The sequence below is a fragment of the Ursus arctos genome, unplaced genomic scaffold, assembly GCF_023065955.2.
Source record: "Ursus arctos isolate Adak ecotype North America unplaced genomic scaffold, UrsArc2.0 scaffold_6, whole genome shotgun sequence".
NCBI classification, from domain to species: domain Eukaryota; kingdom Metazoa; phylum Chordata; class Mammalia; order Carnivora; family Ursidae; genus Ursus; species Ursus arctos.
Genome location: NW_026623078.1, coordinates 59,363,849 through 59,378,273, shown reverse-complemented (window position 1 = coordinate 59,378,273; position 14,425 = coordinate 59,363,849). Strand labels below are relative to the sequence as shown.

The 14,425-nt window shown below is 44.9% G+C and overlaps 1 protein-coding gene across 10 annotated transcripts in view; it reads left to right on the top strand.

Moving 5' to 3' along the window:
- SYBU (syntabulin) overlaps positions 1-10,646 on the top strand; it is a 70,938-nt gene extending 60,292 nt beyond the window's left edge. For all 10 annotated transcript variants that reach the window (XM_044382631.3, XM_048212450.2, XM_044382630.3 and 7 more), the window contains 3 exons: positions 5,419-5,622; positions 7,126-7,275; positions 8,810-10,646. In XM_044382631.3, the coding sequence (XP_044238566.2) occupies positions 5,419-5,622; positions 7,126-7,275; positions 8,810-9,920 (1,465 nt within the window). In that variant the 3' untranslated portion in view covers positions 9,921-10,646. The remainder of the gene's footprint in view (positions 1-5,418; positions 5,623-7,125; positions 7,276-8,809) is intronic.
- Positions 10,647-14,425: the final 3,779 nt, after the last annotated feature.

Here is a 14,425-nt window from a genome sequence, read left to right as displayed (position 1 = left end):
TCACAACTGATGGGAAAGGTTGTAAGCCCAGGATGTTCTCCTACTATCAGTGACTTTATTCATTCGACAGGTATTTATTGAGCATCTACTATGAGGTTCTGGAGATACGGTGATAAACCAAATTTCATGGAAATTATATTCTTTCTAGTAGGAAAAGAAAGACAATAAATGCATAGTAATATAATTATTTTTTAAAAACACACACAGAGAAAGGATATTGAGAGTAATGGGATTTATGGTATGTTTTGGATAGCCTGGTTCCAGGAGACCTCTGTGACACGGTGAGCTCTCAGCCAGGGACCCGAACACTTCAGGGGAGTGAGGAACAAGTACCTCTAGGATCACAATATGAGTATAAACATTTTCTGTATAAATCAGTTGTGGCTTGCTCTGAGAAAAAGCCATTTATCTAACCCATTCAAGAAAATTAGCCCATACCTATGGTACAAGGTATCAAAGAGCGGAGAGCAAGAGAAAAAGAAATGGCCTGTCAAAGAAGCCAATTATATTAAGCATTTCAAAAGAATTTGTATTTGTGGTTAAATTCCAAGGTAATGTCAACAATACTGAGTGACCTAGAGAAAACTTGTCTAGTCTGAAATCCCTGGTTTCTCCAAGTGACTAAAAACTGATATGTTAAACATAAAATAGTTACATAGGATTATGTGTAAATCAGATACATGCTTAATAGATGGAAGATTGGAATTGGCAATGTTCTATCCATTATCCTCACTTTTTTTTTTTTTTTTAATCTGACCCAGGCACAGAGCACAGTCAGTAGATTTCTGTGATGTGATATCTCGGGCATTTCACGTAATTTTTGTGTTCTGCAGGACCGTGCACTGAGGGCGACTCCTCTAGACGGGTCGGGTATCCTTGCCAAACTTTATAATAGTTTATGATCCCATTTTAAATGGCTTGCTCCTCCTATAATAAATGAAATTTCTCTGTGGAGGATTAGCTTCTGGGAGGAAAGCGAGCAGGAACATTCAGTGAAGGGAGTGGGAAAAATGAGTGATAGGTGGAGCTGGTGAGAATATTTTTGATGGGATTTTAAAAACAAAACGTTAAGATTTACAAATGATCTCCTCTTACAGAAGGCCAACTCTGCTGACATTTCTGAGGAATTCTCTTTTTTGTAAAACTATTTATTTATTTTAGAGAAAGAGCGAGAGCACGAGGGAGGGGAGGGACAGAGGAAGAAGGAGAGTCTTAAGAAGACTCTGGGTTGAGCTCGGGGCTCGATCCCATGACCCTGAGATCATGACCTGAGCCAAAACCAAGAGTTGGATACTTAACTGAGTGCGCCATCCAGGCACCTCTGAGGAATTCTCTTTCTTAAACTAAAATCCTAATCTGACCAAGAGCAGATAAAAGTGGGAAGAAAAAAAAAAGTTTGGAATTTGGAGTCAGAGAGACTTGGGCTTGAGTTACCGTCCATTATTTATTAGGTACATGAGCCAGAGCCCCAAGCCTTACTGTCCTGGAAAATGGGGTAGTAATGGCACCTACTTCACTGAGTTAAATGAGCTCATGTATGAGCGCTTAACACGGTACCCAGATTTTTGTGAAAGGGTCATAAATGGATATTTTTGTCGGTAGTGATAAAAATAGTACTGATGGACATGACAATGAAGATGACGGTGGTGATGATGGTATCAGTTTGCTCTGGCTGCTGTGACAAATATCACAGACTGGGGGGCTCACACAACAGGAATTTGCCTTCTCACAATTCTGGAGGCTAGAAGTCCAGGTGTCAGCAGGATAGGCTTCTTTGAAAGACTGTCTCCTTGGCTTAGAGATGGCCATCTTGTCTCTGCTTCTTCAACAGAAACTTTCTGTGCCTATGTCCAAGTTTCCTTTTCTTATAAGGACACTAGTCAAATTGGAATAGATTTAATGGGATTTAATTACCTTTTTTATTTTTTTAAAACAATTTTTATTTTATTTTATTTATTTGTCAGGTAGAGAGAACACAAGCAGGGGGAGCAGCAGGCAGAGGGAGAAGTAGGCTCCCCACTGATCAGGGAGCCCAATGCAGGACTCGATCCCAGGACCCTGGGATCATGACCTGAGCCAGAGGCAGACGCTTAACCAACTGAACCACACAAGCATCCCTTAATTACCTTTTTTAAAAGCCATGTTTCCAAATACAGTTACATTCTTAGGTCCTGGGGATTGGGAGTTCAACATTATGAACTGGCGGGGGGGTGTGCACAGTTCAGCCCATAATCGTGATCATGGTGATGACAATGATGATAGTAATGTTGCCCTGAAGTAAAGGACAACATCGGGGGGTAGAAAGTCACCTGTGCCCCTTTCGAGGTTCCCTTCTTCTCTTTCTCTTCATTTCCACTTACTGTATTCAGGTGTGCAGGAAGGAGCAGGGTCAGCAGAATTCTGTCTTCTCTTTGTGGACTGCATTCTTCTTGTCCACCACACCGAGGGACTTAGGGTGGGCTGAGGAAGGTAGCATCGGGTTTGCCTGTTCATGGCCATGGCAAACACGGAACGTTGGCCTCTCCTTGAAAATGTTTTTTAATGACTCTGTACCCATATGTGTTAGCATTTGAACTGAACTAGATGTAAGGAAAACAACTGATATTTTTAAGTATGTAGTTTCTTTTTTAAATTTTTTTAAAGATTTTATTTATTTGAGAGAGAGAGAGAGAAAGCACAGAGAGGGAGTGAGAGGGAGAAGCAGGCTCCCCACTGAGCAGGGAACCCGACGTGGACTCGATCCCAGGGCCCTGAGACCATGATGTGAGCCGAAGGCAGACGCTTAACCGACTGAGCCACCCAGGTGCCCTAAGCATGTAGTTTCTTTTTTAAAAGTCAGCTATTATTGCCTAACCACTCATTTCCTAAAATATATTTGAAGATTTGATTGTACTTTAGTAATGTTTAATACTTAAAGAGATTTTGTTTTATTCAGTAGAGCAGATGAGTTCTTAAAAATCGCCATCTGATTTCATCTGTGTCTTAGTGACTGCACCGCAAAGTCAGTGGTGAATTCTTCAGGCAATAACCACACACATAGCCCGTACCTAACATGCCTGTTTCCAAGCCCCAAACAGTATATTCTATTTGTGTATAGTAGGAAGGAGACATTTCTGTAGAGTTAAAAAATCCGTATTTAAATCTTAGCTCGGCTGTGTGTTCTTGGACCAGATTTCTCTCTGAACCTCAGTTATTTCACGTAACCAAATACTTCATGTACTTTATGTAATGTAAATGAGAGGTAATAATTGTACCAGCTTTATAGCGTGATGGTCAAAATTAAGTAAAATTGTGCTCCTGGAACAGAGCTAGGCTAGGGTCTCAGAAGGTCATTGGTGAAGGTTGGCTCAGAAGAGAATTCCCCAGGTCACAATTAGGGCTAGCTCTTTACTTTCTGTCGTGACTTGTAGTGGTTACTCCTGCATATTTCTCAGTGTCACATTCAGAAATAGGCCGGTTGGAGTAGACACAGAAGTGAAGTGTGCAGAAGCAGATCGAAGCCAGAGCCCGTGTTCTTTTCTGCTGCTCAGCCCAGCACCACTGGGCTGCTGAAGGGGTTTGTCACAAAGCCATCAACCCATCTGTTCCATATAAAGTGTCCCCTTCTCACGAAAAGGAGGCAGAGTCTATCTGGATGATTTCAAAAGGAAAGAACTTTTTAACTTTAGAATTTGGTGATGTTTCATTTATATGGGATTTACTGGGTTGACAGCTAGTTGAAATTATATTTGATTTTACATACGTGCGGTTTCAGAGCCAAGTATACCCACACGCACACTCACATTACACACGTTTCTCATTGAGATGTGTCCACTGGGTGCAGCTGTAATCAAAATTGCAAAGAGGGGATTGTCAGAGAGCAGTACTTCCGTATGAAATGTATCGTGTTCTCTTTTGTTTTCTTCTAATGTCATCAAGAAATATTCCCGACACCGAACTGTTATCCTATTTAAGTAATTTCAACATTCTCAAGCTGCTTCCTTACACAGTGGGTGTCAAATCTCTGGAACTAGATTAATAGGGAAGTCCAAACAAGTTGATCCTGTAATAATATCCCACAGCTGAATTGCCCTTCCCATCTTATGAAATGCACTCACATGCATTCTTTGATTCACATCAACTCTGCGAGGAAGGCAAGGAAGGTTATTATAGACCCCATGTATTAAGTAGCTTACTTGCCTAAGTTCCTAGTAAGTGACAGTGCCAAGGCTCAAACCCAGTTTATTCATTTAGCTGTCATTTCGGGAGCTCCTAGCATGTGCCAGGAAGTAGTGGGGACAGAACAGACTGTGTTCCTGCCCTCAGAATGCCCTCATCTAGCAGGAAGGATACACTGTGTAGTTGTGATGCCATGTGATAAATCCCAGGATGTATGTCTGCACAGAGTACTAGGGACCATCAAGGAGCCACACGTACACAAGCCTAGAGAAGGAAGAATCCAGAGAAGGCTGCTTGGAGTAGGTTCCCATTGGTCTTGAAGTTGGAAATATCCCAAGGCTTAGGATAGGGAGCAGGAGGAATTCTAGGCAGAGAAAATTATAAATTCAAAAACATAAAGGTGATGGAGAACATGGATCGTCAGGAAACTGTAAGTTTGGAATTCTGGAATGCAGAGGGAGGAGGGAGGAGTGGCAGAGGATGGCTTGGATGGGGAGGTGGGATTGGACCTCGTGAGGCACTGGAGAGCTATTGAATCGCTTTGAGGACAGTGATACCCAGTTTCATCTTAGAAGGGCCACTCCAGCCAGAAAATCAGCCTCCTTGCCGAGGGGGCAAGATAACAGGCCAGGGAGCCAAGAGAGGGCTGTTAGAGCATTTCAGCAGTTAAATGATGAAGGTTGTGTTAGCTCATTGGGGGGTGGAAAGAAAAGGAGAGAAAACAGGCAGTTAAAACTTGAGACATTTATGTGGACTGTGTTCATCTGTCCTCCTTTCTCCTCTTCCTTTGCGGGCAACCCCCTTTTTCCTCATACTCCGAATGAACCACCCTAGTTTTCTTACCCCACCGTGAACCAAACCCAAACAGGTTTAAGCTGAAACAGGTGTACTGGAACAAAACCACATCTTCAAAACAGCCTCCAAAGGGAACCTCAACCAAATCAATATTTGACGTGGTTTGTGCTCTTAACAGGCATTTGGGATTAATCCAAAACAATTTTATGGTCAGAAACTATTTGCGAGAACGACAGAGGGTGAGGTTGCCTGTGCTAACAGCAGAAGGAAGGAGATCTCAGGCAGGTAGGAAGAAGGTGGCTCATAAGGACGGTTTGCACTAGTAATTATATTGCCCTTTCAACTCTGTACGTTGGATTTCCTTAGTAGTAACTAGCTGATGTGTGAGTAAAGCAGGAGTAAAGCAGTAGCATTTGAGCACTGGTCGCCCCAAGCATGTGAACATTTGACACGCTTTTCTCCCAGCCGAGGTCCCCATGGGCGGAGTAATGGAGCTTCGTCATACAAGTCTGGCAACAGCCCACCCTCCCCCCGGGAGAAGGACTTTCTGTCCATGCTGTGCAGGAATCAGCTGAGTCCCGTTCACATCCACCCCAGCTACGCACCTTCCTCCCCAAGCAGCAGCAACTCTGGCTCCTACAAAGGAAGCGACGGCAGCCCGGTCATGAGGTGAGTGCGGTTCAGCTCCGGCTCCGGCTTCGGACTTTGCCTCCCCGGTAAGTTTTCTTTCAAGACCTTCAAAAAAAGAAAAAAAAAGAGAAAGAAAAAGAAAAAGGTATGCAACTCCTGAGCTTCTCCCTCATTCTGTAGGAAGTCACCTCTCTTTCCTTTCCCACACTCAGCTAATCCTTCAAGGGCAGTGGCAGAAGGAACCCAAACCACAGTATCTGCTAAGGCTCAGCAGCCCGAGGAGTGACTGGCCACGGAGGAAAAATGGCACAGGGCCAGGAGGGGGACCTGGGCCTTTCCCTCAGAACAGGAAAGAATCCTTCACGTGTTCGTTCGTTCCCTCACACATCAGATAGGTGTTGAGTACCACGTTGTGCCAGGCACCATGTAGAGTCCTGGGAATGGGACAGTGACAGCAGAGAGGGTCCCTGTGCTTACTGCCCAGAGGATGCCAAAGACATTGCTCATCTCATGACAAAAACACATTTAAGGTTATTCTGCAAGTACCTGTTGCTGTACGTGTGTTTAAGATGTCAGAAGGGGATCCAGCTCAGTCTGGAGGGATCAGAGGAGGCCTCCCTGAGGAAATGACACTGAATTGAAATCTGAAGGTCGAGCAAGGAATTAATTAGTCCCGGGAGGGGGAGGGAGGCAGGGCAGGAGGTTGTAGAAAAAAGGACATGCGCAACCAAAGGGGCCACAAAAGGAGCACTAGAAGGTGGGAGCTGGACACAGGCCATCTTGGACAGAGCACAGGCTCAGGGGGAGCAGGGCGAGTGCAGCGGCCTGGACTGGCTCCAGAGACAGGGAGGAAGCTGCCAGCCCTCCTCCCTCAGTCTTCTTCCTTCTAGGTGGCCATTCTCGTTCATCAGCTCTCTTACAGCAGGGGTGCCCAGTGCTCGGCCAGGCCTGAGAGGGGCCAACATTGCAGCTCAGGAAGTCTTCTGGAACCCTGGGCATCTCCCTTAGAACACACACTCTGGTGACAGTGGAGTAGCCTTTTCCCTTCGGAAGAAGGACACTTTCCACCAGATCGGCACACTCACACCAGGCATTGATCTCGGAACAATCTGAATCCAGCTCCTGACAATCAGGATGTTTAGGCAGTGGAACACTGTGTGGAAAGTCAGGACATCTCGCTCCCCGCCTTCCCTCCCGCCTGCCCCACTCATTGTCCTCTGATCTAACAGTGTGTTACTCTGAACCCACAGGCAGGCCCGTGCACAATTGTGCATTATTTTGTATGAGGTCATTCCAGAGCCATAGAAAATCCTCCCTCTCCCCTGTCTTCCACCCTCTCCACAAACACCCTCCCCACAGTCTCCCAAGTAATGAGCAGGCCTAAGATTGGCGGGTAGATTCCAGTCCCCCTTCCCAAGGGAAGCATACCTTACTGAGGCTTAAGACCCCAGTGCAGAGCTGCGTTCCTTCTCAAGCTGTTTGCTCTGCCGTAATTTTTCTTTTTACAGAAGACATAACATTTCATTGCTTGTGTTGTTTCAGGCGCTCTGGCAGGTACATGTCCTGTGGTGAAAATCATGGTGTCAAGCCCCCAAATCCAGAGCAATATCTGACGCCTCTGCAGCAGAAAGAGGTCACAGTGAGGCACCTAAAGACCAAGCTGAAGGAATCTGAGCGCCGACTTCATGAAAGGTGAATCTGCACCCCTTTCTCCCTGATGTAGGACAGTTTCTTTTTCCATAAAGTGAAACACAAACCCACACTCTAGAGAAATAGAAAAGAAGAAAAATTATTTCATTGAATGTTTGCCAAATTCCTTAAACCAGTCTTTCAAAAGAGCCCTTTCATATTCCTGCGTGATTTGCTGTTTCGGGAGTTCAGGGGACGCTCTCAGTTTAGAGGGGACCCCCTGCTTCCTCTGGGTGTGTACGGCTTTGACGTGAAGTGTTGGGTGTGTGCGTGGCTATTTTTAAATGGCAGGAACACTCGCAGGAACAATCTCATACTTCCAGCAAAAAGGGTCACACACGGGGGCTCCTATTGAGCCCTGTTTATCTCTCTGAGAGCGTGGATGGCCGTGTGTATTGTGATTCCTGCAAGCTATTTCTGTGCTGAAGGAAGAGGTTCATTATTCTTGGCTAAGTGTTAAGGCAAAAAACAAAAACCAAAAAACAGTCCATGTTTAAGAGATCTTATCTTGGAGAGAAAAGACCTTTGACATCTTGGGGCAGGCCAGATTTTCTGCTTAATGATTTTCCCCTGGAACATTCTGGGATAGCTGAACAGAGCTCCCACCAGGGTTGCTGTGAACTCAGGGTGAGGGTAGCCTGAGTCAGACCTTACATTCTGGAAGTCTTTGTTCGTGATTTGAGGAATCTGCGGGAGGGTTTGAGCAGTCATAGCAGGGAAGCATGGGAAGGCAATGAAACTGAATACTCAGGTCTAGACTAAGGGAAGGAAAACTGACACCATCCCTTCATATATATCAGGATCCTGACTACCTAGTCTTCATAACCACTGAGAATATGAGGACTTGTATTTACATCGACTATGAAGAAATGATATGTCAGGAAGTATTTTTTTGAGAAAGATCTTGAGATAGGGTCCCATGAAGGATCTAAAACAATGGGATGGATTTTCTTCAGTGTAGGGTGGATGCCATATCATCTTACCTTGAGAAGAGACAGAATAATCAACTTTTCACAAAGTCCTTGCAACATGCAGCATTTTTTATTTAAAAATTTTTCAAATTATAATATGCTCAGAACAATGCTGCAGGGCTGAAATTTAACCAGTCTGCCTTCTGACTGTGACGGGTAATTAAAAGTGAAATGAACTTTCCTTCCACAAAGCGTAGACATAGGAAAGGGTAGGCTATGGATGGACAAGCAGGCAAAGCATGCTCTAATGCGTTCTCGTCACGAAACTTCAAATATCAAGTACTGAATAGAGGACAATGCTTATACTTAGCGCGCTGCCTGGCAACACTCAGAAAAAAACAACAGTCGCATTTTTTATTCTGATTCTGGTTATTATCATTTTTGCTACTTTACAATTAAGGAGAGGACAGTTCCTGGCTAATACCTGTGAGAAAAAAATTCAAAACTGATTTATTTAACCTCTGCGTTTCAAGGCAGAGCGTGGGCTCGTGGCCGTGCGTCAGAACGGCCGTCCGCACGGCCGAAGGCCGCCCTTGCCCTTAGCCGGGCTTGTCTTCTCCCCGCAGGGAAGGCGAGATCGTGGAGCTCAAGTCCCAGCTGGCCCGCATGAGGGAAGACTGGATCGAGGAAGAGTGCCACCGCGTGGAGGCGCAGCTGGCCCTGAAGGAAGCCAGGAAGGAGATCAAGCAGCTCCGACAGGTCATCGAAACGATGAGGAGCAGCTTGGCTGATAAAGATAAAGGCATTCAGAAATACTTTGTGGACATAAACATCCAGAACAAGAAGCTGGAGTCTCTACTTCAGAGCATGGAGATGGCGCACAGCGGCTCTCTGAGGGATGAGCTGTGTCTGGACTTCCCGTGCGATTCCCCGGAGAAAAGCTTGCCCCTGAACAGCCGCTTTGGCAAGATGGCGGATGGGCTGGCTCTGGAGGAGCAGGTCATGGAGGAGGCGGCTGACAGCGAGCTGCTGGGCGGAGACAGTATGGCCGACGGCGCAGATCTGTTTGATGGGATGGTGACAGCCACCAGCCCCGAGGCCCACGACCTGGAGCTTCTTCGCTCCGCCCCGGGGGCGGAGGTGCTCGAGGTCCTCCCGCTGGCGCTGGCGGAGGCTCCGGCGGAGGGCGGTGCGCTGGTGGAGCAGGCCGTGCAGACCGACGTGGTGCCCTACAGCCCGGCGGTCTCGGAGCTCATTCAGCATGTGCTCAAGCTCCAGGACCCCTGTCCCTCGAGCTCAGCCTCTCCTGATGAGTCTGGGGCGGACTCGACGGAAAGCTTCGCCGAGTCCCTCTCTGTTTTCATGGTTGATCTCACGCCCAGAAATCCCAACTCCGCCATCCTCTTGTCTCCCGTGGAGACCCCATACGCCGCGGTGGGTATGGCCGCTCCTGCGAACCGCCTCATGCGAGAGCTGGATTTTGCAGGCTCCACGGAGGAGAGACTGGACGGCGTCCTCCCGCTGCCTCGGGGGGCCGTCGGGAGGCAGTACTGGAGCAGCAGCTTCCTGGTGGATCTCCTGGCCGTGGCCGCCCCCGTGGTCCCCACGGTCCTGTGGGCATTCAGTACTCAGAGAGGGGGGACAGATCCCGTCTACAACATCGGAGCGCTGCTGCGGGGCTGCTGTGTGGTCGCCCTGCACTCGCTCCGCCGCAGCGCCTTCCACATGAAAACCTGAAGAGAAGTCGTCTCCGTGTGCCAGTCTGTCCCGTGTGGCGCGGTGCCCGGTGGGGAAACAGCGGGTCCACCTGTGGCGGTCTCTGTCTGTCGTTTTGCTCCTCGGTATTTGATTTGCACTATATTTCGTTGAAACCTGTTCACTGTCTAAAACCAGAGGTATCTTCAAAGGCATGGAGACGTGGTTCAAGTTAAATGTCCCACCAGTGGTATAGAAAGCATGCTCCTGACCCTGCCGTGTCGTCTGAGGTACCCGTGCTTATCCTAGTGGTTCAGGAAGAGAAAATGCAGAGTTTGCACTTTCAAGACAGCTTCTGTAAGGCTGGCATGTTAGCTCCTTGCTTTGCTTTGTGCCGTTTTAAAAATGTGTAATTGTTACAGCATTCCAATGGGCTTGTGCACAGCAGGGGACTGTAACCAAAAATAAAACTGTATTGGTGTAATTGCTTTGAAGAAGTCTTGAATAGCTCCTTAGTGTCTTACTGGGGGTTGATAAGGTTTGAGTGTTTGCAGTTTTTTACTAAATGTAGCTCCAGAGTCGTAAAATGGCTTGTTTGTTCCTAAACCTGTTAATTGATGAAACTGTATGTAAGTTTACAATGTAGTAACTTATTTTTTGCTTATTATATAGTGTTTTATTGGAGATTGTTTGTAACCACACACTTCAGCATGATGAAAGTAAAGATTAGTGTTTCCATTTAAATAAATGTTTTATCCTCCTATAAAATAATTATCTGTTTCACTCCTATATATGGTAAGAAGGACTAAATGGATAGATCCTTTCTTCTTTATCAAAGGGGATCTATAAAAATGGAATTAAGAAATGAGAAAGAGGGGAAAATTATTGGTGAGGGTTTCCTACTGTCTTTAAAAAAGCATTGCCTCTGAATAAAAGTAGCTTTGATTGTTTGCTCTGAAATTACCCATACACTTGTTTGTTCATATATTTATTCACTAAGGATGTGTTGAGTATTTGCAAAAAAAAAAAAAGTTGGGTTGATTTTTTAAAGCATATTAGGGATACAGAGAGGGAGAACATGGTACTACCGTATGCTTCCTCCCCTTGGAATAATAGGGTGAGGGTGGGTGGCTGGGAAGGACGAGATAATATTTGATATATATTACCTTATTTATTCCTCACACCAACCTTTCGAGGTGAGTAGTATTCTATTTTACAGATAAGGGAGCTAAACCTCAAAGAGGTAAACCACTCATAATTTCATGGTTCACCTTAGAAGCCAGGATTTCAAGTGTCTGCAAAGCAAATGTTTCCACTGTAAAGGGAAAAAGAGATGAGAATATCTTAAGTTTGCACCCAGAAACTCTCCTTCTATAGAACTTAACACCTTTAAACATACTGTATTTTTACCTGATTTACTTGTCTTGATTATTGCCCATCTCTCCCACTAAAGTATTAGGTTTCTGAGGGCAGGGATCTGTATTCTGTTTTGTTCACAGATGTATGTCAAGAACTTAGAACAGTATGTGGCACATAGTAGGGGTTCTAAAAATAGCCTTGAATGAATTAATTCATCCAACAAATACTTACTGGGTGCTAGGCACTTTACCAAATCAGCCATCAATACTGAAGGAGGCAGACAAGGTTTCTGCCCTCAGGGAGCTTAGGTTCTGTCTGTAAAAGACACAGAACATGCCTACAAATGAAGAAAATCATTTTAGATAATGGTAAATACTTCTAAGCAAATAAAGTGTTTTGACTAAGAGTGACAGGGGTAAAGGTAAGGAACAAATCCCTGAAGAAATAACATTATTTCTGGTGGATTAAAAAGAGCCAGGTATGTGAAGATACAGGAGTAAAATGTTGCAAAAAGAACAAATGCAAAGCCCCTGAGTCAGAGAAGGGTGGGGCTTTAAACAGGACAATGATATGATCTGTGTTTTTTTTTTAATTTTTTTTTTAGCTGTGGCTGCTGTGTGCAGAATGAATCATAAGCGGGCAGGAGTGGGAGCAGGGAGACCACTGTAATAGTCTGCGTGAGTGGTTATGACAACTTGGAGGTCGAAGTGGACCTAGAGATAAAGTTGAATAAAGATACAACGTGAGGATCAAACTGAGGTGATTTGCGGAGAGACTGGATGTGGGGAGGCGATGCAGTAGAGTTTAAGGAAGAGAGAAATTAAGGATGACTCTCAGGTTTTTACTTGAGCACCTGGGTCCATAGTGGTACCATTTACAGAGAATGGAAAGAGAGACACGTTTGGGAGAATACGTTTGAGATGTTGAGTAAATATCTATGTGGAAACGTCAAGTGAGTAATTGCATATATGAATGTGAAAACTATAGGTACTGTCAGGGCTGGAGTCGTAAAATTCGGGTTCTTCAGCATTTACATACTCTTTAAAAGCATGGATTGGATGAAATCATCCAGAGGGTGGAAAGAAGGAAAGAAGGCCAAAGACTGAGACCTAGGGCACTTTTACATTCAAATAGAGATAGAGGCCAGAGAACCAACCAAACAGGCTGAGAAGAGGCAGTCCAGAGGTAGGAGAAGAACCAGGGGAAGGTGGTACTGTGAAAACCGAGAGGACTGTGATTTAAGAATGGAGTGGTCAACTGTGTGGAAATCCAACCTAGAAGCTGAGTAACATAAGAACAGATATGCCCACTGGCTTTGACCAAGTCTTAGTGACTGTCAAAATCCTTCTCTTTGGAGAAGTAGAGATGAAAGCCAAATTGAAGTGGGTTGGAGAGTGAATGGAGGAGAAAAAGCAGGAATCAATGTGTATGCTAATTGTTTATAAGTTTTAGTGTGAAAGGGAGCAGAGACATGGGTGGTAATTACAAGGGGATATGAGTTACACCTGTTTGTTTTATTTTTCTATATGGCGAGGAGATAGAACATGTTTGTATGTTTTTGTAGTTGAGCAATAGAGAAAAAGAAGTTGTTAACCCAGGGAAGGAAGGATTCATTGAAGGAGAGAAGCCCTTGAGAAGATGAGACGGGATAGGACGTCGGGCACGAGGATATAGGTGTGGAGAGATGGTTTGTCTCTGATAGGGCATTTCTTCTCCTGGAGTGCCTCAGGACACACATGGCCACTTAGCATGCTGTAGAGCAATTCGGCTGAAATGGAAGGGAAACTATTTCTGGAGGTGAATAATCGGAAGTGTCCTAAAATAATGAGCCATGCTGACTCAGGCCCCCTCCTTTAGTCCAGCCCCAGCCTCGACCAATACCTAGACACCATTATCTTCCTTGCAGTCCCTCCTTGTGTCTATTTTTGGTCGTTGCTAAATTAAAGCATTTTTACCTTAAGAAAAAGTGTAAGCTTGTTTTCAGTATCCCGTTGCTACAGAAACGAATGTAACACACAAACTCAGTGCTGTTCTTCATCAGTTCGAGATGGATGGAAAGATGGGCTCCGGTGAGGAATTCTCCGTGAACCACAACTATTTATGTTGATTATCAAATTGGAGGCAGTTGATCACGAACAGTGACTTGCTTTGCCATAATGATCTGTATCCCTCTTTAAACCAGAAGTTTCAAACAAAATGACCTCATCTGAGACATGGGACACTGAGTGTCCTAGCCGCACTGAAACAAATGTGTGCAAAGGTGAAGCAGGAGATCCTGGACCCCTTGTTCTGTTTTCCTTTTCCTCACCCTCTGCCTCCCCGCCCTTCCTCCTCCTTCTTCAGGGTTTCAGTATGTAAAGTCTGTGGAAAATTACTGCTTTTATTTAGAGCAGTCTCTCACAAATGAGTCCCTTGGAGTAAATAAAAGATGGAACAGGCCTTTCGGAAGCCCAAGGCGTTGGCCGGTTTTGTGGACAGGATGATCTGATCTCATAGAAGCGCTCAAAGCTGCATTCAGTAATCTGTGTGCCTGTGATGTACAAACAGGCAGGAAAATGGAAAAAGAAGAACAATTCCACCCTATTGAACAAATTGCTGTCCCATCAAAGCAAATGTTAAACATTTCCTACAGTTATGTGTGCAAACATTCCAATTTATAAGAAAAGATTTTTTCCCAAAGGGATATGCTGACCTTTCCAAGTTGAGCTGTTATGCATTGCACTCAGATGCCAAGCGTTTCTGACATTTGTGGCAGGAGAAAAAGGAAGTCTGTGATTTGCGTCTATCATAGGCTCTGCCTAAGTAATGGTTAGGTCTGATATGTTTTTTTCTTGAGCACTTTTCATTTAAAAATGTTTAGGGGCAGTTTCCAATTTCCATTTTGGCTCAGTGAGCACTTCTACAAAATTCATCTATTCCCAGTCTTACTGGGCAAAGTGTGCAAAATGAAGCAGTAACCTAGGAAATTAAAAATAATGGTTTTTAGCAATCAAATCTTGAAAGAATGTCAACTCCCAGTTGTCCCAAACAATTAGAAAGTCCACATAGAATAAAACAGGTGGATATCAGGTAATATTTTTAAACCACCGGAAGGCATGCTGTCCTGTGACTACTGATTCTCTTGCAGTCACAATGGCTGTGGTAACTAATGGTTACAACAGTAATTCCAAACAATTTTTAAAATCTCA